Raw genomic sequence first — 25,644 nt, forward strand, 5'->3', positions numbered from 1 at the left:
GCAGCAGTGATTTTTTATTTGGGTTGCAGTTCTATCTGGGGGGAGGGATAGCTCAGTGGTTTGAGCATTGGCCTGCTAAACCCAGGGTTGTGGGTTCAATCCTTGCAGGGGCCATTTGGGTCAAAAATTGGGGATTGGTCCAGGGGGTTGGACTAGATGACCTCCTGAGGTCCCTTCTAACCCTGATATTCTAGGATTCTTTGATATTTATTTTCAAGAATTAGTCCTTGAATTATTTTCAAGAATTAGTCCTTCGTATCCCTCGTGCTCAGAACCTGCTCCGCACAGCACAGCGAGAAAAGGCCGCCCAGCCCAGCTGTGCCCTAGGGGCAAAGCACAGAACAAACGTAGGGAGCTTGTGTCATCCACAGCTTCTGAACAACATGTGGGGGTCATCAGCTTACAAATACACTCTAGACCGGTAGCGTAGACAGGCCCCACATGTATCTAAGTGTCCCGCCTTGCAAAACAGGAGAGAAAAAAACATAACCTTGAGTAGTTTTATTTTATAGTAGTGGAAACTGAGGCACACAGAAGCAAAGGGATTCGCTCATGGTCAAAAAGCCAGGAAGAGAAAACGGCAGATCTGCTGATAGTCAGTCCTGGGCCCTAGCCGTGTTTGTCCTGGCCTCTCTGCTTCAGCTCCAGTAACAACCCGAGTCGAGGTTTTCTTCTTCTCTGTGTCCTTTAACTTCACGTCACTGGAGAAGAAAGATTTTTTCTGACCAGCTGGCTCTAATGCATGGAGATGTCTTTCCAGAAGTCGTGCTCTGGCTCAGTCCCACGTAGCAGGTTTTCTGGAGGAAGCACTCGGTGATGTTCTAGGGCTTGTGTTACAAAGAAGATGGACAGAATGGTCCTTTCTGACCTTCAATTATTTCTTTCGCTAGGAGGATAACGTTGGACATTTTCTCTCATTCACTTTCCTTTGGAATAATTTCAATCCAGTCCAAAGGATTTCCTCTTCCATTGTGTCTTCAGCACCTTTCCTAGCAAACAGTTACTGTTGGAGCACAGGTTTCCAGTTTCAGGCTGTCCCAGGGTGAGATGGCCATGAAAGGGGTAGTAGCTCAACTGAACCTATCCCCAGGTGAAGGGAATAAGTGCAGGGGTCACATGAGAAGGAGCAGCATGTAACTAGGATCCAAGCCTGTTGGACGATATAAGAACAGCCTGTGCTCGGCTAGGAGAGAGACCCACAATGGGAACAGGCCTGGGAGGGGCTTGGATAGTCCTTTCAAGTCAGTTTCGGTACACAGTAGGGCATGGAACAGCCAAGCTGCTAGGGTTGGGAGCTGAGCCTATCATTGTCACTATCATTGACCCCATTTTAGAGGTGTGGAAACTGAGGTCCAGAGAGGGGTCTGGCCTTAAACCTGAATCTGAGCCTGGGTTTACTATGTGGTGTAGAATCTGTCGACTGTGTGGTTCTTCCATCTTCCTCAGAGACACCTGGTGCCGACTGCTGCTGGAGACAGGATTCTGGTGTAGTTGGGCCCTGGATTTGATCCAGCCTGGATCAGCGTCACTATGTTGCAGTGACAAAATTGAGGCAGCAGACTGAGTAGCCCCATTATAGACACTAAACCAAAGCAAAATCGGAAGCGGATTTAAGCAACTTTTTACACATCAGTTTCATTTCTCTCCTCAGACAGACAAGGTTTAATTTCTGCCTACGTTCCCCACCCCTCCAAATCACCCAAAACAAGCCAATCTGCTTTGGGTTGGCACCGGTCCATGTCCCTCATGCCAGTGGCCAACCGCTAGTACAGCCGTAATACCACCGGACCCCCAAAAGACCCCCCTCAACAGCGCACCACCCCACCAGAAATGCCCAAAGCATCACTGGCCAACAGCGGTGGTGCTGTGCACGCCACTCCCTCCCCCCACAACCCCCAAACCCAGCCTGGCCACTCCCCAGTCCTCCCTGGCCCCAACTTGGCCCAAGCTATGCTGCAGCCCCCCCCAGCTTTGCAACCCCCTGTCACCCACTGCCTGCGTCCCCCCTCCCCCATGTAGGTGCAACACCACCACCAGAAATGCACCAACAGAAAGATCACTGACCACAGCCCACTGTTATCAGCTCACCCAACCGCCCGAGCAGCCCAGGCAGGAGGCAGGCGGTGGGGAGAGAGTAGGCACTGCAGGGCACGGACACACACACACGCATGCATGCAACACTCTCACCCGAGGACCTCACTTAGGGAAGAGGAACCCAACCCACAGCTGACTGAGCTGGATTCCAGGTTCCCTCCTTCATCTGTAATGCCCTATCGGGCTGACCTGTCGCACTGGCCTCTCCCCCATTGGGCCTGGGCACTGTCAGTCTCAGAGTCCTGGTTTCTTCCCCTCTCCTTGCTTTGGGTGTTGGGAGAGGGATTGGGCAACAGGGAGCCAATCATGTTCTCCGGCAGGACATTTAAAAAAAAAAAAAAAAAAAAAAAGCAGCCAAAAAAGCCCCCAAAGAAGCCACGTGAAAAACGCCCTGTTGGGGTTAAGCCACATCTTAGATCCCTGTGACACTGTCTGCAGGGAGCCATGGCTGCAGTGAATCCTCTGAAAAGCTTCCGAGATGAAGCAACTTGCTCCATCTGTCTGAGTTTTTAATAAGGATCCCGTGTTTTTAGATTGCGGGCACAGTTTCTGCCAAGCCTGCATCGCCCAGTGCTGGGAGGGATCGGATACAGCTGTCTCCTGTCCTCAGTGCAGAGAGACCTTTCCCCAGAGGACCCTCAGGCCGAACAGACAACTGGGGAACTTTGTAGAAATAGCCAAGCAGCTGAGTTTCCAAACAGCAGCAGGAGAAGGTTGGTGCAAGGTGCACCAGGAGCCTTTCAAACTCTTCTGTAACCAGGACCAAATGCTCATCTGTGTGATCTGCAGAAAGTCCCGGGCTCACCATACTCACAGGGTGGTCCCCACAGAGGAGGCTGCCCAGGCCTACAAGGTAGGAATCTGCTGTGCAGGGTAATTACTTCGGTTTGGGCATGTTTGCAATTTGTATTACAATAGCTCCTAAAGGCACCGAGATCAGGGCCCTTGTTGTGTGAGGCTCTGTACAAACACACAGACAGTCTAAACCAGTGGTCCCCAAATTTTTCCCCTCAGGCTCTCCCTTACCCTGGCTATGGCCCCCCACCCGCAGCTGCAGTTGGGAACTGTGAGTGGGGCCACAGTCAGAGGCTGGGTCCACAGCTGTGGGGGTGTCTTGGGGTTGGAAGTGGGGCTGGGCCGGGAGTCGGGGGCTCAAACTGGGGTTGGGAGCAGAGCCAGGGTCAAGACTGGGGCTGGGAGTGGAGCTGGGGTAGGAGCCAGGGCCAAGGGGGCCATAGCAGATCTGAGTGGCACTCCCTTCCTGCCCCTTGTGGGGGCTGGTCTTGGCCCTGCCATGCTCCCTCAAATGTTCCTCCGTGCTCCAGTTTGGGGACCACTGATGTAAACAGTCAAGATAGACAAAGGCTGGGGATTCTGAAAGGTACTTAAGGTGTCTATATCCCAGATTTAAGTGGATAAATCTGGAGTTTAGGCACCTAAATGCCAGTTTTCGGCTCCACTGCAATCCCCAGAATTCCTGTAGGAGCCCAAAAAGAAAAGGAGGACTTGTGGCACCTTAGAGACTAACCAATTTATTTGAGCATAAGCTTTCGTGAGCTACAGCTCACTTCATCGGATGCATAAAAGTGGAAAATGCAGTGAGGATGTTTTTATACACACAGAGCATGAAAAAATGGGTGTTTATCACTTCAAAAGGTTTTCTCTCCCCACCCCACTCTCCTGCTGGTAATAGCTTATCTACAGTGATCACTCTCCTTACAATGTGTATGATAATCCACTTTTATGCATCCGATGAAGTGAGCTGCAGCTCACGAAAGCTTATGCTCAAATAAATTGGTTAGTCTCCAAGGTGCCACAAGTCCTCCTTTTCTTTTTGCGAATACAGACTAACACGGCTGCTCCTCTGAAACCTGTCATTATGGAGGAGCTCAGACTCACTCAGTGCCTGTGTATTCAGGGTACAACTTCTTTCAGTGCCTGTGTTTCTGTCTCTGGGCATGTGCACAGCTGCCCCCCATGGCATCTGGCTGCCTGTCTCCTGGCCACACCCAGAGCAATCCATGAGCTGGGGAAAACCAGGCATTCTGCTTCTCTCCTCTACGGGGCCTGATCTGGTGGGCATGCTCGGAGACAAATCAAAGGAGTGGGAGGGAAACAGAGGCACAGAAGCGGCAGTGACTTAACCAAGCTCACAAAGCAGCTCAGTAGGAGAGCCAGGAATTAAACCCTGGCCTCCCCATGCCCATCCTAGTACCCTAGCCACTCGATCACACTACCTCTCATCACTCCTGTCATGCAGTTCTCTACCGTCACATTACCAACATCTCAGCACAGCTGCAGACTGGAGGCGTAGCGCCCCACCTTGAGCATTTCACAGCTGATGACCGCTGCTTTCAGGCGAGCCACAGGAAAATAACACATGGTCAGCAGTGTTCTCAAGGAGTTTGTTCTCTGCTACTTTCTGTCGCATAAGGTGCCCTGAAAGATTTCTGTTTAAGAAACAAAGGTTAATCTGCGTAACTTTTTTTCCTCAAGGAAAAACCAGGATGATGAATTCCCGTTTTCCCGGGTTTGCTGAAGGATGGTCACTTCGCTGCTCCTGAAGCAGAAATCATGGGCGACGGGTATGACGGGCCAGGGGAGGCACAGCCCTGCGTGGCCCTCTCCACCCCCAGACTCCCTCTTGCTTCCTGCCGGGGATCTGCAGCTCTTCCCCCGTGGCTGGTCTGGGGGGGCCTCTGGCAGAACGGGCTGGACTGGGTATTAGCCTCCCTGAACCAGTGGCTCACGTCCTGCCCATACAACCTTTGAAGTTTTGCAACATTCTAGGGCCCATGAAGCCCAAGTGGATTGGAACCTTAAAAAGCCTGTTGGACAGAGCAATCCCCTCGGGGCAGAATCCGCTGTGCTGTACGCCACGCTAGCTGTAAGGACGAAGTGGGCTGTAGTAGTGCCACAATAAGATTAAAGGAAGAAAATGGATGATTCCCAGGACCATGTTGAACAAACCCTTTCCCCCATGCCGAACAATCGAGCACAATAGTTATGCACCTTGTGAGTGTGTTGGATTTTTAACCAGGAGTCTCTTTCTCCCAAATGTTCATTAGGCAATGGAGTTTAATGTACTATTTTTTTTTAAAGTGTGTTAAACATTCTTACCAAAACTCCCTTCCCTTTAAGTTGCTCAGCTTTAACTCTCTGATGTCCAGCTTTCTTCATATAGTTTTCTCTGTCATTGCATGGGAGCAGGGCACCCTACCCTACACTGCTGCAAAATGGATACGACTTCAACCCTTTGCCCTGCAGCACTTGGAGGATTCGCTGGAGGCAAAGGGCTGTTCTAGACAGAGTCCCTAAGTCTCTATATTAGGTCTGGTGCCCCCAAAGGCCTCTCTCTTCCCTGGCAGCATGACATATACAGCATAGAAGGAAAGTAAGCAGGGCTGAGAATGGGGCCTGAGATGCCCAGCTGCCATGAAATGAACGGGAGCTGTGCTTTTAAATCCTCTCTGTGGCTCTGCAACACCTCACCCCCGGGGAATTACAGAAGAAGATCCTTCAAGCACATTTTCAAGAGCACCAACTGACTTTAGAGCCGAAGTCCCATTTGCAAAGGAGATTTAGGCCCGAATCCCCAAATGCACTTGGGTGTTGTGATGCTCAGCACTGCAATACCTAACTTTTAGGCACCTAGAAAATCACTAAGGACATAAGAACGGCTGCACTGGGTCAGACCAATGGTCCATGTAGCCCAGTATCGTGTCTTCCAACAGTGGCCAATGCCAGGTGCCCCAGAGGGAATGAACAGAACCCGGCAGTTACCAAAGGATTAATTCCCTGTTGCCCAGCCCCAGCATCTGACAATCAGACAAGCCCTTACGGTTGCCAGCCTGTAATTGCCAGGATTTCCTCTGGAGCCTTTTTAAAAAAGCTGGCTTTCCATCAGCTATCCTCCAGTCATCTGGTACAGTTTGGAACAACAAATCCTGAATTTGGCATTTGGGGGGAGAGAGGCATCCACAAAAGTCAGCATGCTAGTTGGGGAGATTAGCCCTCTGGAGATACTGATGAGAGGGGTGTGTCCTAAGCCCCAACTCCCTCAGAGTTTGGTGTAGGAATGGGCCTGTCTCTGATCCACACCTGGGAACCCCTCTCCTGGAGTCGAGTGGCTTAGCTACCTAAGCTGTTTCATGCAAGATGGAGTTCTGCACCTGTGTTGCTCCGCACAACGTGGCCGGGGAAGAATCCTAGAATCCTAGAATATCAGGGTTGGTTACCTCCCTAGGTAACGCATTCCAGTGTTTCACCACCCTCCTAATGAAAAAGTTTTTCCTAATATCCAACCTAAACCTCCCCCACTGCAACTTGAGACCATTACTCCTTGTCCTGTCCTCTTCTACCACTGAGAATAGTCTAGAACAATCCTCTCTGGAACCACCTCTCAGGTAGTTGAAAGCAGCTATCAAATCCCCCCTCATTCTTCTCTTCTGCAGACTAAACAATCCCAGTTCCCTCAGCCTCTCCTCATAAGTCATGTGTTCCAGACCCCTAATCATTTTTGTTGCCCTTCGCTGGACTCTCTCCAATTTATCCACATCCTTCTTGTAGTGTGGGGCCCAAAACTGGACACACTACTCCAGATGAGGCCTCACCAATGTCGAATAGAGGGGAACGATCACGTCCCTCGATCTGCTCGCTATGCCCCTACTTATACATCCCAAAATGCCATTGGCCTTCTTGGCAACAAGGGCACACTGCTGACTCATATCCAGCTTCTCATCCACTGTCACCCCTAGGTTGAAGACTTTCTTCATAACCGTTAGCCTGGGGGTAGGGCACTCACCTTGTATGTGGGAGACTCCAGTTCAAGTTCTCCCTCTGCCTGGTGAGGAGAAGAGATTTGAGTCTCCCACCTCTCAAGAGTCAATTGTGACATTGCCATGAGCACCGTCCTGGAGCAACTTGAGAGGGAGATGGAAAATCAATGGTAGTTGAGAACCCAACTTCATGAGACTTCTTTGAAAATCCCAGCTTCAGATAATGAAATCAGCACTGCAATGTATATAAATTGCACAGAGGACAGACTCCTCAGCAGGCTGACCTTCCCCCCCACCCCCAACATTGTTTTTCTTGCCTCAGGAACAAATTCAAACCCAGTTGAACACACCGAAGCAAGAGAGAGGAGAACTTCTGGAGTGGAAACAGGATGCAGAGACGCAAAGCCAGGAATATCTGGTAGGTCCCCATTGTTATGGTCCAGAAGTTACATCAGTCAGGGGTGATATTTCTCTCTGTGGGGAGAGTGTCAGCCCTTGTCTACACGCAGCACTGCTTTGATTTAGCTATGGCTACATCTACACGGCACACCGCTGGGGGCATCCTGTAGGGTATGTGTAGCCACACAGCACAGTGAGAAACAGGCTGTGTCCACACTGTCATGTGTAGCTACATGTGTGAATAAAAGACTCCAGCAGGGGGAGGCAGCAGAGCGGCCGGAGCCTTCCTCCACTCCCTGGAGCCTTTTCCTGTGGTGGGGAAAGGCTCTGGCACTGGGGAAGCAGCGGGACACTCAGTGTAGATGGGGAGGCCCTGCTTGGGGGTGTATAGAGCCCTGTGTGTAGGGTTTATACCCAGAGGGTTCAGGCATATTGCGACTCTACTTGCTTAAGCCATGCCTCGCCATCTACACTGCTATTTATGCCCATGTTAGCGGGTGCATATAGTGTACGTCCTCTACACACCACCACAACATTTGTGTAGGACAGATGTACCTCAAATCACTTTTTAATGTAATGTCTTTGTTCTGGTGCAAGGCCCTCACAGGCAAACATTTTGAACCTAGTTTAATTTGACCCTAGTGTGGTGTGTAGGGTTCACCTTGTCCAGTTAAATTGAGATAAAATGTGCTAACTGGGAGCAAGGTCAAGCTCAGATCAGGGTTAGCTGTGATGTATTGGGGACCGAGAGACTTTGTCCATTGGACCATATGAACTGGAACCATAAACTCACTGAACGTTAAATCTCACAAAATGAGGGTCAATCCATCCTCATGATTGTATCCACCCATTATATACCACACCTGAACATACCTATTATACGAACAACGCACCCTCATGTCTCAATGTCTGTACTTTGACCCCTTAACCTCTTACCCCCAGTCGGGGATATTGCAGAGTATGTATTCCTTACGCCACTCGATCTGAAACCGAACTTCGCTCCTCTTGATAATCCGTACATTATTCCCTGGTATCCAGAAACGTCTGCTCCAGGGGTTCTCAAACTGGGGGTCGGGACCCCTCAGGGGGTCGCATGGTTATTACATGGGGGGTCGTGAGCTGTCAACCTCCACCCCAAACCCCGCTTTTCCTCCAGCATTTATAATGGTGTTAAAAATATTCAAAAGTGTTTTTAATTTATTAGGGGGGGTCACACTCACAGGCTTGCTATGTGAAAGGGGTCGCCAGTAAAAAAGTTTGAGAACCACTGTTCTGCTCTGTACCGTTCACGTTTTTTTTTAAACATCATCTTGATAACCTCAAGCACTTTGTCTCTTGTTGAGACACCCTTGCAGGGTATGATCATGTTTATCTTTGTTTATCATCCCTCTGGGCTCATTCCTCCACTGGCTTCCAGTTTCAACTTAAAGCACTGATCTTATTCCCCACACATCCAGCTACAAACACTGATTTCAGGGGAGATTTTCAAAGGCACGTATGGTGATTAGGTGCCTAATTCACATGGACTGTCAGTAGGACTTAGGCACCCAGTGGCTGTTTTGTATCTCAGAAATCTTCCTCCTGAATCTCCACCAGGCACAACTGGTTTCCTCTGGAACAGTGTAATTAACAGAATGCCAGATGAAACATGCAAAAGCTGGAGAAGAAGCATTTTGCATGGTGTGTTTTGTAACTGGTGTTTTATGTGGATAACCAGCAGAACCCTTTCCTTCTTCAGTCTTCTCCACAACTCTCTGCCAATGTATTTCTGATTCTGAGTCAGACCTCCCCCCTTCCAACCTTTCTGCTATTGGAAGATTCTAGATGATCAACAGAATATACTAAGCCACTCAGACCTGAAAACTCATCATTTTAGAGAGATTGGGTGCCATTTTCAGAAGTGCCTAAGTGATTTCGGAGCCTAGGGTTAACAATTTTGCAAGTGGTTAAGGGCCAGATTCTCAAAGGTATTTAGGGGCTTAAAATGCAGGGAGAGCTGTCCTATTTTCAAAAGTCACTTTCAAAGAAACTTAGGCTCCTTAGCATCCAAAGTGACCTTTTGAAAATGGGAACTGGAGGCGTACGTCCCGAAGGCACTTCGGAACATGTTGTTCATTCAGGCCAGCTGAGAGACTGTCAGGCATATTCTCCTGAAATCTCAACCATGTGTTTGTAGTAGGTTGATATGAAAAGAGGGCTCTAAGAACTGTTCCTATCAGGGACATGGGGAGAGTCTGGGATGTCCAACTTTCTCATTTGTGAAAACCGGATGCTGAGCACTGGAACCTGCCCTGTGCCCTGCCGCCACTTTCCCTCGAGGTCCCGCCCCCCACTCCTCTGTCCCTCTCCCACTGTCGCTTGCTGCTCTCTCCACCTCCCTCCCCCTGCCAGCTGAGCAGAGCTCTAGGGGTGTGGTGGAGGTGACTGGGGCAGGGTGGGAGAGGGAGAGCCACGCTCCAGGGGTGGAGGGATGATTGGAGCAGGATGGGGGAGATGCCGCTACTTTTCTCCCCCCCCATGGAGCCATCCCTGAGTGCTCCTCCAGGCTCCAGCAGCAGCTGCTGCTCGTCTCGCCCTCTGGTGGTGGAAGCCAGTTACTGTGGGTAACCGGACTTCTCATGTCCAGTCAGCAGTGCTGACCGGACACTGCCAGGTTTCCCTTTTGACTGGACTTCCCAGTTGAAAACTGGACATCTGGCAACCCTTGTCCTTGATCTGTCCTTTCCTGTTTGTGTCCCTTCATTATAGGGAAAGATAGAAGCTGAGAGGCAGAAGATCATGTCTGAATTTGAGCAACTGCGGCAGTTCCTGGATGAGCAAGAGCGACTCCTGCTGGCCCAACTGGAAGAGCTGGACAAGGAAATTGTGAAGATACAAGATGAAAATGTCACCAAACTGTCTGAAAAGATTTCCCGTCTCGGTGACTTGATCAGTGAGATAGAAGAGAAGTGTCAGCAGCCAACAAGTGAATTCCTGCAGGTGAGACAGAGACACCCAGATCCCTGCCCAGGGAAGGGAGAGATTCTGATTGATTAGCTTTGGAGTTTATTAAGTTCTTGGAGAGGTCCTACTCCACAATGGAGACTGTCAGTGTGTCCTTCAGCGAAGTGAGGGAAAACAAAATGTGACATTTCTAATATTTCCAATGTGGAAACAGTTTTGCTGTTTTAAAGGCAGATGGTTCAGGCCTTTTTGAGACATCCTGTGTAAGCCCCTTCATTTTCAGTTTAAACCAATTTTTACCAAAAAATTTCTGGGTTTTACAAAAAAGTATTATTGAGGTTTTTCTGATTTTCATCCTACTTTTTTATCATTCAAATATATACAAAAAACTTGTTTTATTAAGAAAATACAATACATTGCATGAGATCTCTGTATTCCGATAATACATTAGTCTGTGTGTATATGCACAGCTGCCTGCTGAAGAAAGAACGTATTGCTCTAGCAGATGCACACAATAAACCAACAGGCACGCACGCAAGCTCTGAAGTGCGTGTGCGTCTGAACCTACTGATAAATCACACGCCCACCAAGTACACATTTCAAACTGTTAGTAGACAATGGGTTAAAGATTTGACGCACTAAAATGGGAAGAAAATTAAAATCTACATCAGAATACATTTCAGAACACAAGGAAGTATTCAAAAGGGCTAAAGAAACAACAACAGGAGAGAAGGATGAAGTTGAGCGTATGCGCTGCAAATGGTGTGGCCCAATTATCAAAGGTGAATATTTATAGACTAATCGTTCTAAGCAAAGCTTTTGATATGGTCTCCCACAGCATTCTTGCCAGCAAGTTAAAGAAGTATGGGCTGGATGAATGGACTAGAAGGTGGATAGAAAGCTGACTAGATTGTCGGGCTCAACAGGTAGTGATCGATGGCTCCATATCTAGTTGGCAGCCAGTGTCAAGCAGAGTGCCCCAAGGGTCAGTCCTGGGGCCGGTTTTGTTCAATATCTTCATTAATGATCTGGAGGATGGTGTGGATTGCACCCTCAGCAATTGCACCTGCACATGACACTAAACTGGGAGGAGGAGTAGATACGCTGGAGGGTAGGGATAGGATACAGAGGGACCTAGACAAATTAGAGGATTGGGCCAAAAGAAATCTGATGAGGTTCAACAAGGACAAGTGCAGAGTCCTGCACTTAGGACAGAAGAATCCCATGCACAGCTACAAACTAGGGACCGAATGGCTAGGCAGCAGTTCTGCAGAAAAGGACCTAGGGGTTACAGTGGACGAGAAGCTGGATATGAGTCAACAATCTGCCCTTGTTGTGAAGAAGTCCAACGGCATTTTGGGCTGTATAAGTAGGGGCATTGCCAGCAGATTGAGGGACGTGATCATTCCCATCTATTCGGCATTGGTGAGACCTCACTTGGAGTACCGTGTCCAGTTTTGGGCCCCCCGCTACAAGAAGGATGTGGAAAAATTGGAAAGAGTCCAGCGGAGGGCTACAAAAATGATTAGGGGGCTGGAGCACATGACTTATGAGAAGAGGCTGAGGGAACTGGGATTGCTTAGTCTGCAGAAGAGCAGAATGGGGGAGGATTTTTTGATAGCTGCTTTCAATTACCTGAAAGGGGGTTCCAAAGAGGATGGATCTAGACTGTTCTCAGTGGTAACCAGATGCCAGAACAAGGAGTAATGGTCTGAAGTTGCAGTGGGGGAAGTTTAGGTTGGATATTAGGAAAAACTTTTTCAGTAGGAGGGTGGTGAAGCACTGGAATGGGTTACCTAGGGAGGTGGTGGAATCTTCTTCCTTAGAGGCTTTTAGGGTCAGGCTTGACAAAGCCCTGGCTGGGATGATTTAGCTGGGGAGTGGCCCTGCTTTGAGCAGGGGCTTGGACTAGATGACCTCCTGAGGTCCCTTCCAACCCTGATATTCTATGATTCTACACCAGTAACCTGTTTGTTCAAATGAAACGTTTTATTTGGGGATTTCAGATATATTGTTTTCTTAAACTCAGGGGGGCCCTTGTGCTTTGAGTTCTGTTTTAGTTCTGCAGCAAACCACAGGGATGAACAGAATTCAAAGCATTCATCTACTGAATACTTTTTCTCCCTGTCTTTCCATCCACCAAAACAAACCCCGATATTTAACCAGAAAACTTAATAGTTTTCTGCACTGATTTGCACCTGTTTTTATTGTGGTAATAAACACTGATAAAATCCCAGGAAAAATTAACTAAAATAAAAACTGAAAATGAAGGGCCCTAACGATATGAAAGCAATAAAAGGCACAACTCCACTTTCTAGGAAGTGAGAGATTAGGAAAGCAAAGTTCTTTGCAGGGCCTATTAAGAAATGAGAATGAATCCAGCTTCCAGAACTGCTGAGCAGAATTGCATACATGGAGAAAGGCAAAGGCTCTGGACACAGCAGTTGCATGTGGCAGTCAAGGATTCATGCGTCTGATCAGTCTGTTTGAGCAAATGCCATAGAATTTAGAAGGAGAAAACCCACAGTCATGGTGTGTGCTTAGGGGTCCCATTCCATCGAAATCTGTGAATGGACTTTTGAAATTGCTAACTGCAGAGAACTGCATCTCGAGCTCAACTAGGGATGGCAAAGCAAGTCCCCTGCAGAGCAGAAGCGATCTGCATCTTGTGGCACTTGGGACTGAACTCTTTCTCTTTTCTAGGACATCAAAAGCACCTGGAGCAGGTACGTGACTCCTTCCCACTCCCCCTCACGCGTCGTGGTGCTAGAAGGGGACTTTCCCCCCAGGGTCAGATTTTGCAGGGCATTTAGTCACCTGAGACGTAGCTAGGCACTTGGTGAGGTTTTCCAAAGCAGCTAAGCGAGTTAGGCACCTCCCATTGTGATCAGTGGCAGTTGGGAGCCTGACTTGGTTAGGTGCTTTTGAAAATCCCAGGAGGCACCTTTAAAAATCAAGTCTTAAGTGACTTGCCCAAGGTCATGCAGGGAGGCTGTGGCAGAGCAGGGAGTGGAACATAGGTTTCCAGAGTCCTACAGCAACCCCTTAACCACTGGAGCATCCTTTCCCATGAGATTAGGCCCTTCTCTCTGAGGGGCAGCCTGTGGACCCCTTACTCTCTAATTCCCATTGGAGGAGCTAGGCATTTAAAAACTCCAGTGAGGAGATGAATTGTCTCACCAGTGGGAGTTAGAGGCTCTCATTGAGCCCACAAGAGAGCAGCCTCTGGTAGCTCATTCTCAAGAAAGAAAAGATTTAGGGTGTTTCCCCCTTCCCCCCCCCCCAGGTGTGAGAAGGTGAAGTTCGAGAAACCAATGGCTGTGCCACAGGATGTGAGCGAGAGAGTTGGCGTCTCTTCCCAAAGAAATGTTTGTCTACAGGAGGCTCTGAAGAAATTCAGAGGTAACTTAACAGTTATTTGGGCTCATGATATGGTGATGGCACATCGAGATGTGCCTCTGACTGTGGAAGGAGTTGGACTCTGGCCTATTAGTTCTCAGCTCGTCACAGCTAGATGTCTGTGGGTGGGATGGGGAGGGCTCAGGGCTGATGCCAGTTCGCCAGGCCTCCACTTGGATTGTCTCAGACCCAACCATGGGTGTCAAAATTGGCCACTCAGCATTTCAGAGACACACAATCGCCAGATGTTTTAGAAAATGTTGAATTTCACCTCCATGGCTGGGATTTTCCAAGGGACCTAAGGGATTTAGGCCCCATCTCTCTCTGACTGTCAATGGGAGTGGCCACCACGTGGCCTCAGCCCTTTTGAAAATCCCAGACTCTGTACCTCAAGTTCCTCCATCTTGAAAAAGGAGGAAATAATGGCCAACCTACCTTGTTGTGCTAATTAGTGAATGCCACCGAGTGCTTTGAGATCGTTGGAGTAAGGCAGGAGATGGACAATATATTTTGGACGATGATTTCACTTTAGTTTGGTCTCACTGGAAAGGTCTCCCCATTCCGATCTGCCTCTCGTTCTGTGGTCTTTTCCTTTGGGCTGTCTCTCAGAATTACAGCACGGTTCCATGCCGTGCTGCGACAGCCATGTCAGCCCCAGGATATTAGACAGGGTGGGGGAGGTCATAGCTTTTATTGGACCAACTCCTGTTGGTGACAGAGACAAGTTTTTGAGCTACATGGACCTGAAGAAGAGCTCTGAGTAAGCTCCAAAGCTTGTCTCTCTCAATCACGGTTACATTAATTAACGGTAGAAATGTCACCAGAGTCAAGACAACATGAAATCACCTCTCTTCCAATTCTTCCTTTCTCTTGAGACCCGGCCCTATGAACTGAGCTCAAATGCAGAGAGAAAGGGTATGGGCTAGATTCACAAAAGGACTTGGGGTGAGGGGGTCTACTTGCCATTTTAGGCACCTCAGTCCCAGAATTAGACCACACTGGGATTCACAAAGACCCCCACTTAGCTGCAACCAAACCTTGTAGGTGCCTAAAATTACTCATCATCTCTATTTTTGCGGTATTTTTGTCACCCACTGGGTAACAACGTTGCATATTGGGAAACTGAGGCATATATAGGCTTCATTAAAAAATTGAAAAAAATCCCAGTTTCTCACACCCTCCTAACAGTACCTCCTTGATGCCTGGCGGGAACCATGGGGAATTTCCTGCTCAGCTTCAGCCAACAGGCAGCTCCCCAGGACTGACACTCAGGGCCCACCCCAGCCAGGCTACTGGGGAGCATTAGAAATGGTCCTAGCCTCCCCCAGGGCTGAGCTCTGCCCGTAAGGGTCTGTCTGCACTGCAGAGTGAACCCTGGGGCTCAGCACCCAGGTTAGCCTGGGCTGGGTGCAAGGAGCCATGCTGCTGAGCCTGACCTCATTTTCTGGGTCCTCACAGGTGCTGCTGTGGCTCTAGGACTCTGGGAGCACGTCCCCTGGCTGACCAGCTATTCTGAGTTTCTTTCCCAGTGATTCGTGGGGTACCCGGTCTGTCTTTCACAGGGGAACTGGGGGGAAGGCACTGGAGGGCTATTTTCCCTCAGGTCAAGCTGGCAGTGGCATTCGGGGGGAGGCTTTTAACCTTCCTCCGTAGCATGTGGCTGCGGGTGATGTGCCAGGATTATCTGGGGGTATCTCACCGAATCATTTCCCTGCATTGCGGGGGCCTCGGGCACTGGTGACCCTCGGTGCCTCCTCTTCTCTGCCTGTGGCACATCATAGCACGGTCGGCTGTAGGCTGTCAGGCTTTGGGCTAATATTGGTTGTTGGGTTAGGTGGGTGCTGGGTGGAGTTGGTGGCCTGTGATATACGGGGGTCAGATTAGATGACCTGATGGTCCCTTCTGGCCTCAGACTCTCTCACTCTCAGCACTGGAGTGGTTTAGCCTGCACAGAGGTGCCGACTTCCCCAGTTCCCAAGGGGGTGCTTGACCCTTGCTCTGCCCCGGGCCCCACCCCCACTCCACCCCTTCCCCCAAGCCCCCACCCCTGCCCCATCTCTTCCTGCCCCGCTCCATTCTGCCCCCTTCCCCTGCCTCTTTCTGCCCCCACTCCTCCCTCTTCCCCCCCCCCCCCCCCGAACCTCCTGCCCACCGCTGAACAATGGATCCGTGGCAGGAGGAAGGCGCTGGGAGGGACGGGGAGGAGCTGATCGGCGGGTGGGAGGTGCTTTGGGTACTTAACACTCTCCTCCTGCCTCTCTCTCCCCTCGTGCAGTGCAGGCCACTCCGGATCCAGACCTGGGGATTCCCTGTTCCGTCGTGTCCACAGATGAGTGTGATACAGAAATACCAAGACACGGGATATTTAGTGACACAGAACAGGTTTTACCCTGCTGCCTGTGTGCTGGGCTATAAGGGCTTCACCTCAGGGAGGTGTTACTGGCAAGTGGAGGTGGGGAACAAACGTAATTGGGTTTTGGGCATTGCCAAAGAGTCTGTGATACATGAGGGAGCGAAAAGCCGTACACCAGAGGAGGGGATCTGGGCTTTGCAGAGTACAGAGAATGAGTACTCGGCCCTCATCTCCCCTGAGACTGCTCTGGCCCTACCTCGTAGCCCCAGTAACATTGGGCTTTATCTGGATTATGAAGGGGAGAAAGTTACATTTTATGACGTTACATCTTCTGGCAGAGAGACGATGTTTACTTTCACATCCTCTTTCACTGGGAAGATCATCCCCTTCTTTGGGAGCCGGCGTGTAGAATTTGAGTTCACTGGTAAGCATACCGTTATGTGTTCACTGGCCGACACATTGTTAATCCCTGTGACCGAGGAGTAGGGATCACTCAATATGAGCTATCTAAAGTAGAGCAAAGACACAGGTAATATATAAATTACAGCTATCACACTTTGCCATTCTAATCACAGTCTTGCCAGCCTAAAGCATTCAAAAACTGTGTCAGGCCCCCAAGAATCATGAGATTGGCTGCAACATCTTTTTAAATATTGTGTCATTTTCTTTGCCTTCTGGTTTCCCAGCTTTTGGGGTGTTCTTGTTTCCGATTTTCAATCTTTGCTACACAAACGTGAAGGCAGGAAATGTATCTGCAGTATAATCTGAGGTTGCCTTGCAATCTATCTACTCCAGCTGCTGGGACTTTAAGAAAAACACCAAGTGCTGCGAGACTCACAATAAAATGATGAGAGAGGACAAGACTGACTTGCTTAGCATTATACTGGTGAATGGAGTTTCCCGACCCTCTTACATGCCTGTCTCTGTAACTCTGTGATCCTCCAGGCACACAAAAACTGGCCAACCAGCAGACACCAGGAGCCACTCTCAGGCTCACAGCAGAGCCTGCCTCTGGTAGAGCAGGTCTACACTTAAAATACTGCAGCAGATCAAATGCACCGGTGCTGCTCCGCCGCTGTAATGCTTAAGTGAAGACGCTCCTATGCCGACAGGAGAGCTTCTCCCATCAGTGTAGTTAATCCACCTCTGAGAGGTGGTAGCTATGTCCAGGGGAGAAGCTCTCCCGTCAACGTACCGCTGTCTACCCCAGGAGTTCAGTCGGTACGACTGCGTTCACTGAGGGGTGTGGATTTTTCACAGCCCTGAGCGATATGGTTCTACCAATGGAAGTTTATAGTGTAGACCTGGCCTAAGTTCTGACTCACTTCGGGTCATCCATCAAAGTCCTCTGCTCTTTACTTCTGAATATAAAAACCATAGTGGGGTTTCCCTCTCCCTCCAATTCCCCAGCTCAATGCTCCTATTTTGCTCTGTTTAGTTATTTGGATGCTGTAGATTCAGATGAGTAAATTCACAGAATAAAGTTTATTTCAATCTTCTGGTCTTGGACTTTGTCACAAGGGTGCTAGATCTGTACGGCTCTGCCCTGAAAGGCTAGACAGACCCACCAGCAAATGCCTTGAAGGGGCTTGAAGAAAAGCAGCTGGGTAACTCTAAGCGAAAGCTCTAAAAGCAAAGCTTGAGGAAAGAGTAAATAAAATCAAAGCATCAAGCGATGCTTTCCTCTGGCAAGAAAAGAAGCAACAACATCCTCGCTGTGAAAGAAATCTGTTGGCAACTTCCAGCTGCGAGGAACAGAAGGAAACTGGCAATAAAGTAGCCAGCTCACATCATCAACTGCAGTAATATTATGGGCTGGCACCTGGCCGCACCATGGTGCTGCAGCAGCATTTCTTTCCCAAACCAAATTATCCCTTTTTCTTTAAGTTCACATTCGCAGTCTGAGTGGCTAGAAACCTGATCCACCACCTGAGGGCAGAGGGAAGGGTCAGGGGTACAAATCTGGAGTCATTTGGTTAAGGGGTGCGTGAGTTGCAGCCCCTCCCAACACGAGCTGTTTCCAAAACTGAGCTAGGCTGGAATACCAGCAGAATCCTGGCCAGGGCTGGGTGAGGGAGACTCCCAGCACACCCTGGAGTGGGCCCGGGGCTGGAAGGCAGAAGAACTCAATCTCTTCTGCGGCGGTTTCTCAGCAGTTTGTCTTGGCTGAGGCATCACACCCTGGGGGAGGTACCTGTGCTTTGCAGATGTGGTAAGAGGCTGCAGAAAGTGAACTCAGACAAAGCTGGGACGATGTTTCATGGATTCCAAGGCCGGAAGGGGCCACTGTGATCTTCTAGACCAATTTTCTCGTCTCCTGTGTCACACAGGCCACGGCACTTACCCCAAATAATTCCTAGAGCATCGTTTTGATTTTTTTTCTGAATCTTGATTTAAAACTTGTCAGTGACAGAGACTCTGCCACGCCCCTTGGCAAATTGCTCCAGTGCTTAATTACTCTCACCATTAGAAACGTACACCTTCGTGCCAGGTCTCCGTCAAATACAGCAGACCCACACCACAATCACTGAACCCCGCAGCCTTTGGAAATGAACCTACCAGCTCAAGTAGCCCCACAGGCCAGTGGTGCATGGCCCAGCTGCACAACACTGAAACAAGGGTGCAGTTGATTCAGGCTTGGAGCATGGCCTAGACACCCAGCCCTGGGACCGGGGGCAGGGGAGGTAGAGGAGAATAGGTCGGCTCTGTGCGTGTCCCAGACACGCAGCAGTGCGAGCAGGCTGGGAGAGCCGACAGCCGGCCGACTGGGGGCATGGCAGACACACAGCGCTGAGAACGTGCAGAGTTGGGGCATGACACGGACATAGCACGGACTGGGGCGGGGGGAGCTGCAAACAGTCATGCCTAGTGCTTGGCAGAGACACGTGGTGCTGGAAGTGGGGTGGGAGCAGCCACGCTCTGTGCATGGCACAGACACGCAGCGCTGACAACACAGAATCAGCTGAGACTGGGGTGGCTGATGAGAATGGGCAGGCTCGGTGAATGACACAGACTCTGTACCTCAGTTTCCCCATCTGTGAGCTAGCTGGGCTCTTCCAGGGCAGGGCCAACCTCCTTTGACTTGCTTGGAGGTCGAGAAATAAGTTTGTGTTGAACAGGGCTCTGGCGGGGGTTTCATGTTCACAATCACCCCCTGTTGGGAAGTGAGGGGAGGGCGCTGTGGGGTGCATCAGAAAGGAGGACACTGCAGGGTTGTGCTTGGCGAGATGAATTTTGGATGATCTTCATGTGGCCTTCATTCAGAGTAGCGAGGAAGGGAAATTGCATCTTGTTGCAAAATTGTATCCCTCTGCAGAGCCATCCTTGGAACCAGACGGGTCCCCAGCGGTGCTCCAGTCACTGCCCTTTTCCCACCATGGTTACATTACATGTTCTGGGCCCAGGTGGCTGCTTCTCCGAGGCCCCCTCAGTCTGTCCCAGGATGCCCCCTCCTGCAGCTGGAATAGAGAAGGGAGCTGGCAGACTCTGTGTAACCCCTTACCTGTACAATGCAGGGGTCCCAGGACCAGTTCCCCTCACATACACTTTCCTGGGCCATTGGTCCTCTGCCCTGACCTGGGGTGAATCTCTCTCTAAAGGGGAGAGGGGAGCTCTGTCTGCACGGTCCATTGAGTCCCTGACCTCTCCGCTGAGCCTCACACAGAGGGGCACGATCAGTGGAGAGTTTGCTGGTTACCTCGGCGTGTGATGGAGACGTCTACACCCCGGGAACCAGGCTGAGATCCCAGTGCATTTCACACAGCCCCCTGAGCAGCTCCCCAATGGACTTTCAGCCACTGGCCACATGGACAGGATTTGGGTTATTAAACTGAAACAGACCAGCCAGAAAGAAGCATCTTTACTTGGTCCCAACCCCAAGGCTTTGACACTCACTTTGTTTCTCCCCAGAACAAGGGGTTTGGGGATGGCTGAATCTTTCTCAGGTGCCTCTCTGAAGGGAATCCAGAGAGAACTAGGTCAGATATAAGCCGAGCAGGGGAAAAGAGGGGAGGTGGGCAGTGGGGCCAGGAAGATGAGCCCAGGAAACTCCTAGATTCATAGATTCATAGATATTAAGGTCAGAAGGGACCATTATGATCATCTAGTCTGACCTCCTGCACAACGCAGGCCACAGAATCTCACACACCCACTCCTACGAAAAACCTCTCACCTATGTCTGACCTATTGAAGTCCTCAAATCGTGGTTTAAAGACTTCAAGGAGCAGAGAATCCTCCAGCAAGTGACCCGTGTCCCATGCTACAGAGGAAGGCGAAAAAGCTCCCGGGCCTCTTCCAATCTGCCCTGGAGGAAAATTCCTTCCCGACCCCAAATATGGCGATCAGCTGTTTACAGATCCTGTTTACAGATTGGCCTTAAGATGTTTGTTTGGGCCTGCAGAGCTATGTCTTGCTGCCCCATGGCTGTTCACTATTGCCTAGTCTTACTAAGGCTGCTCTGCAGCTGGATGGAGTAATGATTTTGCATCTGCCCACACAGTGCTCACTGGGGCCTCGCTGGTGTAACTGTTTTCTCTTTTCCCCTGGCTTTCTAATAAGTTTGTCTTTTAAAAATGCCAGCATCCTAATGGGGATTTTCTGAGCTGTAGCTGACACTAGAGTTTGACAACATTAGCTCCAGCATTCAGTCAAGCTTTTCCCTGTGAATTTCACAGCACTCCTAGGGCATGCTGGGTTACAATTCTTACCATAGCCTGCAGGGGCTGTAACTTTAAGTATGGCCTGATTCCAGCTCAGCAAATGTGAGTCTCTTCCAGGGTGTGGGGAAAGCCCAGTGTTTACTATATACGGAGTTTGTGTCCCCAGCAGAGGTTGCATGGGATCCAGGAACAGCTCACCCGCACCTTAACCTGTCTGCAGATCAGAAAAGTGTCAGACATGAACACACATGACAGGACCTGCCCAACAATTCTGAGAGATTTAATTCTGCTGTGTGCACTGGGCTCTGAAGGATTCCCAGCAGGGATAGTTGTGAGGGGGATAGCTCAGTGGTTTGAGCATTGGCCTGCTAAACCCAGGGTTGTGAGTTCAATCCTTGAAGGGGCCATTTAGGGATCTGGGGCAAAAATTGGGGATTGGTCCTGCTTTGAGCAGGGGGTTGGACTAGATGACCTCCTGAGGTCCCTTCCAACCCTGAGATTCTATGATTCTATCACTGGGAGGGGGAGGTGGGGAATGGGGAGAACTGGACCATTGATGTGGCCAGAACATCAGTGAAGAGAAAGAGATGGTTCTGTGTAAAACCTGAAGAGGGCATCTGAGCTCTGAGGTTCTGCTGGAACCAATTCCAGGCTCTCACCTCCCCCATGGACCTCTGTGACTCTGAGCATAAGACTCACAAAGATCAGGGTTTATCGGGGAGAGTGGCACTTTACGGTGCTGAAAACAAGACCCCAATCTTCATGTTCAATTATTCTTTCACTGAGAAAATCTTCCCTTTCTTTTTTCTTCAGCCTCCGAGATCATATCTTAAAACTGTGCCCCTGAAAGCCAATAAATGGATTTCATTGGGTGTCATTTTTTCCCTACAGTTTACACAAGTCTCCAAGTTACTAAACTGGAAAGAGAAAGGATTTGAGCAAAATTAAAAGAAAGACTCAGATTCACAAAGGGACTTAAGCAACTAAGGCCTGGTCTACACTACAGAGTTAGGTCGAAGTCTGGCAGCTTACGCCGACCTAATAATGTCAGCGTCCATACTACAGTGTACCTCCCACCGACCTAACTCGCCTGCTACATCGGCTGAATAGCTCCACCTCCAAGAGAGGTCCGGCGCTTACGTCGACATAGTTAGGTCAACGCAGTGGCAGTGTATACGCTGCGTTGCCTACATCAGCTTAAGTGGCCTCCAGGAGGTGTCCCACAATGCCCCACTCTGGTCACTGTTTTGAACTCCGCTGCCCATCAGCCAGGGTCACAGGAACAAGCCCCTCCTGTTTAAGGACTGGGAGTTTTTGAAATTCCATTTCCTCTTTGCTCTGCATGGAGAGCTCACCTAGCAACTGCCCAGCTGAGCAGGCTCCAGGCTCCCAAAGCTCTGCTGCCGGCACCGCTCAGGGGGTGGTGGAGCTCCTGGGTCTGTGGGGAGGAGAGGCTGTGCAGGCCCGGCTCCGATCCAGCGTAGAAATGTGGACGTCTATGAGCAGGTTGCTCGGAGCGTGGGGGAGAAGGGCTAGAAGAGGGTCCCGCAGCACTGCCATGTGACAGCCACGGAGCTGCGCCAGGCGTACCAGGAGGCGAGGGAGGGAAGCAGTCGCTCTGATGCGGCTACACAGACATGCTGATTTGACAAGGAGCTGCATGCTGTCCTCTGCGGTGATGCCGTGCCACCCCCGAGCCCCATGGGTACCGGAGGAGTTGGAGTCATGGGCCACCGCAGCCAACCCTGAGGATGAGAATGGGAGACAGGCAAACAGGGGGTTGATTTTCAGATTCAGGGCTTAAATTCAGCTGGAGCTGTCCGGAGTGGAGCTCTGGTAAATATTTTCAACCCCGATGGAGTTTTTATCGCATATTGGAGGAGGGCATGGGGGGTTCCGCGAAATACACTACAAGAATTTAAACCCTGATCAGATTAAACTCTGTGTTCTAATCTGTAATGGACTGAGACTAATAAAGAAATAACACCGCCTTCATTCTGGGGTTTACAAACACTCGCCCTGAGGTTTAATGCTGTAGATTTGCTGCCTTCTCATGGCATGCCAGATTTCTAGCCAGATTTTTCCAGTCCTTTGTTTCTGCAGAACCCAATGTGGCTGGAACATTAGACGGAAAGAGTTTGCAACAAAATCAGTATGCAGCATTCTGGGTTGTTGAGTACATAAGCCATGGCCTCTCCACTTTGTCACCATTGGGGATTTCACGCCAGTAAAGTGTTGGATGGAAACTTCTCTTTTCATTGTCTTTGGGGAACATGAAGTTTTTCACTTGTTGAGGCCAATGCAGTACAAGGAAGTCCCTCGGGTTACTGCTCAAGTGGGTCCACAATCCTGGATCATCTAGACTTAAGGAACTAAACTCAGGAGCAGCTGTTTCTTGCACCTCCACCACACTCTTCTCTGATCTACACTTTTCTTCAGGAATGTGCATGGTTACATCCATTTGAGATGGAGATAGGGATGCTGCAGTAGCTGCCAGGTCACCTGCACTCCGACTAACTGGAAGATCAGGCATCTCCTCACCACTCACATCCTCACTGGGGCCGGAAGGCTCACCGTGAACATTTGTGTCTGTGTATCTCAGGAGAGCTCCTTCCTGCTTAGATAGAAAAGCTTCCTTCACTTTCTTTCTTTTTCTGAGTGCTGCCCCAGAGGGGCGTTTTCTTCTTTCACTCATGACTGCTGTTCTGTGCCAGCTATAGTGGCCTTCAACACTCAGTGGAAGGGGACAAATAAGCAGGCTGGTAACAGGCCTGAGTGAGGGAAGATATCAGCGTCTTAAGGGCCTAACTGGCTCCTACTGTTTCAGTTGACTGCCTGTTCTCCCCAGGTGGGTTCAGGGAAGCAGCAGGAAACAGGAAGCTGCCTGAGAAGCTGGGGTTAATCAGGCCAGGCTCCTGGGGGTGCTAGAGAGGGACATAAGAGGCTCCTTCTCCTGTCTGTCCCTGCAGCTCCTGCTGCTTTCTGCTATTCCCCCTCACCTTTTCTCCTGCCTGCCTGTTAGGTCTCTTGTGCCCTCCTTCCTCCAGCACAGCACTCCCCCATCTCTGGGCATCTCAAGCAGAGAATACAGATGCCCCAGCAGCAGACACAGTTTTCTACGCTCTGGGTCCTAGTGGTGCCTCCCCACAGTCTGGCACCTGAGGCGGCCGCCTCAGTTCGCCTCATGGTCAGGCCAGCCCTGGACCCTGACCACCTCCCATCCAGGGCTTAATTTGTCCCCCAGCTTGCTGGGTCTGAGGAAGGCTGCTGTGCAAAGTGATATCTGTATGTTTGTGAATCACTTTTTACTGCCTCCCAGCTCGCTAGCAAGTCTCCTGCTGTGAGACGTGATATTAACAAACGTACAAACATCACTTTTCACAGCAGCAGACTTACTCGCGAGCAAAAAAAAAAAGCAACCAAAAAAGCAAAAGAAACAACAATTAAACAAAGACAAGAACATGCAAAGCACCTTACTTGTGTTTCTGTTCGGTGCCACAAGTACTCCTTTTCTTTTTACTGTAAGGAGAGTGATCACTTAAGATGAGCTAATACCAGCAGGAGAGCGAGGGTCGGGGCGGGGGAGGAGAAAACCTTTTGAAGTGATAATCAAGGTGGGCCATTTCCAGCAGTTAACAGAAACGTCCGAGGAGCAGTGGGGGGTGGAGGGGAGGAAATAAACATGGGGAAATAGTTTTATTTTGTGTAATGACCCATCCATTCCCAGTCTCCATTCAAGCCTCAGTTAATTGTATCCAGTTTGCAAATTAATTCCAATTCAGCAGTCTCTCGTTGGAGTCTGTTTTTGAAGTCTTTTTCTTTGAATATTGCGACCTTTAGGTCTCAGATCGAGTGACCAGAGAGATTGAAGTGTTCTCCGACTGGTTTATGAATGTTATCATTCTTGACATCTGATTTGTGTCCATTTTTTCTTTTCCGTAGAGACTGTCCAGTTTGACCAATGTACATGGCAGAGGGGCATTGCTGGCACATGATGGCATATATCACATTGGTAGATGGTAATGGCTGCTTTGCCGGGCTCACCTTTCTCCCTCCGTCAGGTTGGCCGATGGGGATAATGAGCCTGGAGATCTCATTCCCACTGCTCTGAGTGCTGCCCATGTGCACACGACCCAGCTCAGCTCTTCCTGTATCCCAGGAACATCTTCATCTTCTGGGATCCTCATGGCAGCAGTGGGATGATTTAACGGAGTCCCTTAGTCATGGGGCCTTTCTCTCGCTTTTGTTTCAGAGCCAGCGTCCTGGAATCGTCTCCTGGTGCGTGGAGTGGTGGCAGTGGTTGGGGGTGATAATCTCACTGTACCGATGTGGGTTTTGGAAAGGTAGAGGAAAAGTGTTTTGCCTACTCGCAACTCGTCTTCAGGAAGCTGCTGACTCATCCCTCCCCGCAGCCTGGAAGTCGGCAGGATTCCCAGGAATCTGAGCTCCCCGCAGTGTGTGACAGGGATGGGGACCAGGCCCAGGGAACCAGAAACAGGAATCAAGACCCAGCCCTGGAGAATGGGGAAGGAGACCTGCTAATGGAGGACAGACGCTTCCCCCAGGAACCCAGAGGAAGGGGTCCATTAGGTGGGGACACGAGTGTGGCCCAGGAAACTGGAGCAGCATTGCCAATCCTCCAGGGTGACCGGGAGTCTGCAGGAATTAAAGATTAATTTTGAATGAAAGATTATGTCATGTGATAAAATCTTCACGAATACGTCCAATTAAAATTGGCAACCCTAAACCGGAGTGGGGGGAGGGACCCATTAAATGGAGACAGACTTGGGCTCGGGAACCAGCGAGAAGAGCTGATCCCTCCTACGATGCCCCTCAATGGTGGGGACTAGACTGGGTGAAACTTTTCATCTAAACCTATATGAGGTGAAAAATGCAGATTCAGCAGTTTGCGAATTCGTATCCGGTCTGCTGAATTGTTCACGTCCAGACCCTCCCCCCCGTTCTTCACAAGTCAAAGCATTTCGTTTAGACACTTTCCAAACAAACCATTTTGATTTTT

The 25,644-nt window shown here is 49.9% G+C and overlaps 1 protein-coding gene across 1 annotated transcript; it reads left to right on the forward strand.

The window, feature by feature from the left end:
• Positions 1 to 2,538: 2,538 nt before the first annotated feature.
• On the forward strand, positions 2,539 to 16,452 carry LOC140898398 (zinc finger protein RFP). Its single transcript, XM_078848359.1, is given in 10 exon segments — positions 2,539 to 2,601; positions 2,603 to 2,947; positions 7,195 to 7,290; positions 10,020 to 10,250; positions 12,918 to 12,940; positions 13,501 to 13,616; positions 14,223 to 14,284; positions 14,426 to 14,528; positions 15,889 to 15,946; positions 15,948 to 16,452. Coding segments are annotated over 10 exon segments (1,602 nt in total).
• The last annotated feature ends 9,192 nt before the right edge of the window (positions 16,453 to 25,644 follow it).

Source organism: Lepidochelys kempii, chromosome 14 (genome assembly GCF_965140285.1).
Source record: "Lepidochelys kempii isolate rLepKem1 chromosome 14, rLepKem1.hap1, whole genome shotgun sequence".
NCBI lineage: Eukaryota > Metazoa > Chordata > Testudines > Cheloniidae > Lepidochelys > Lepidochelys kempii.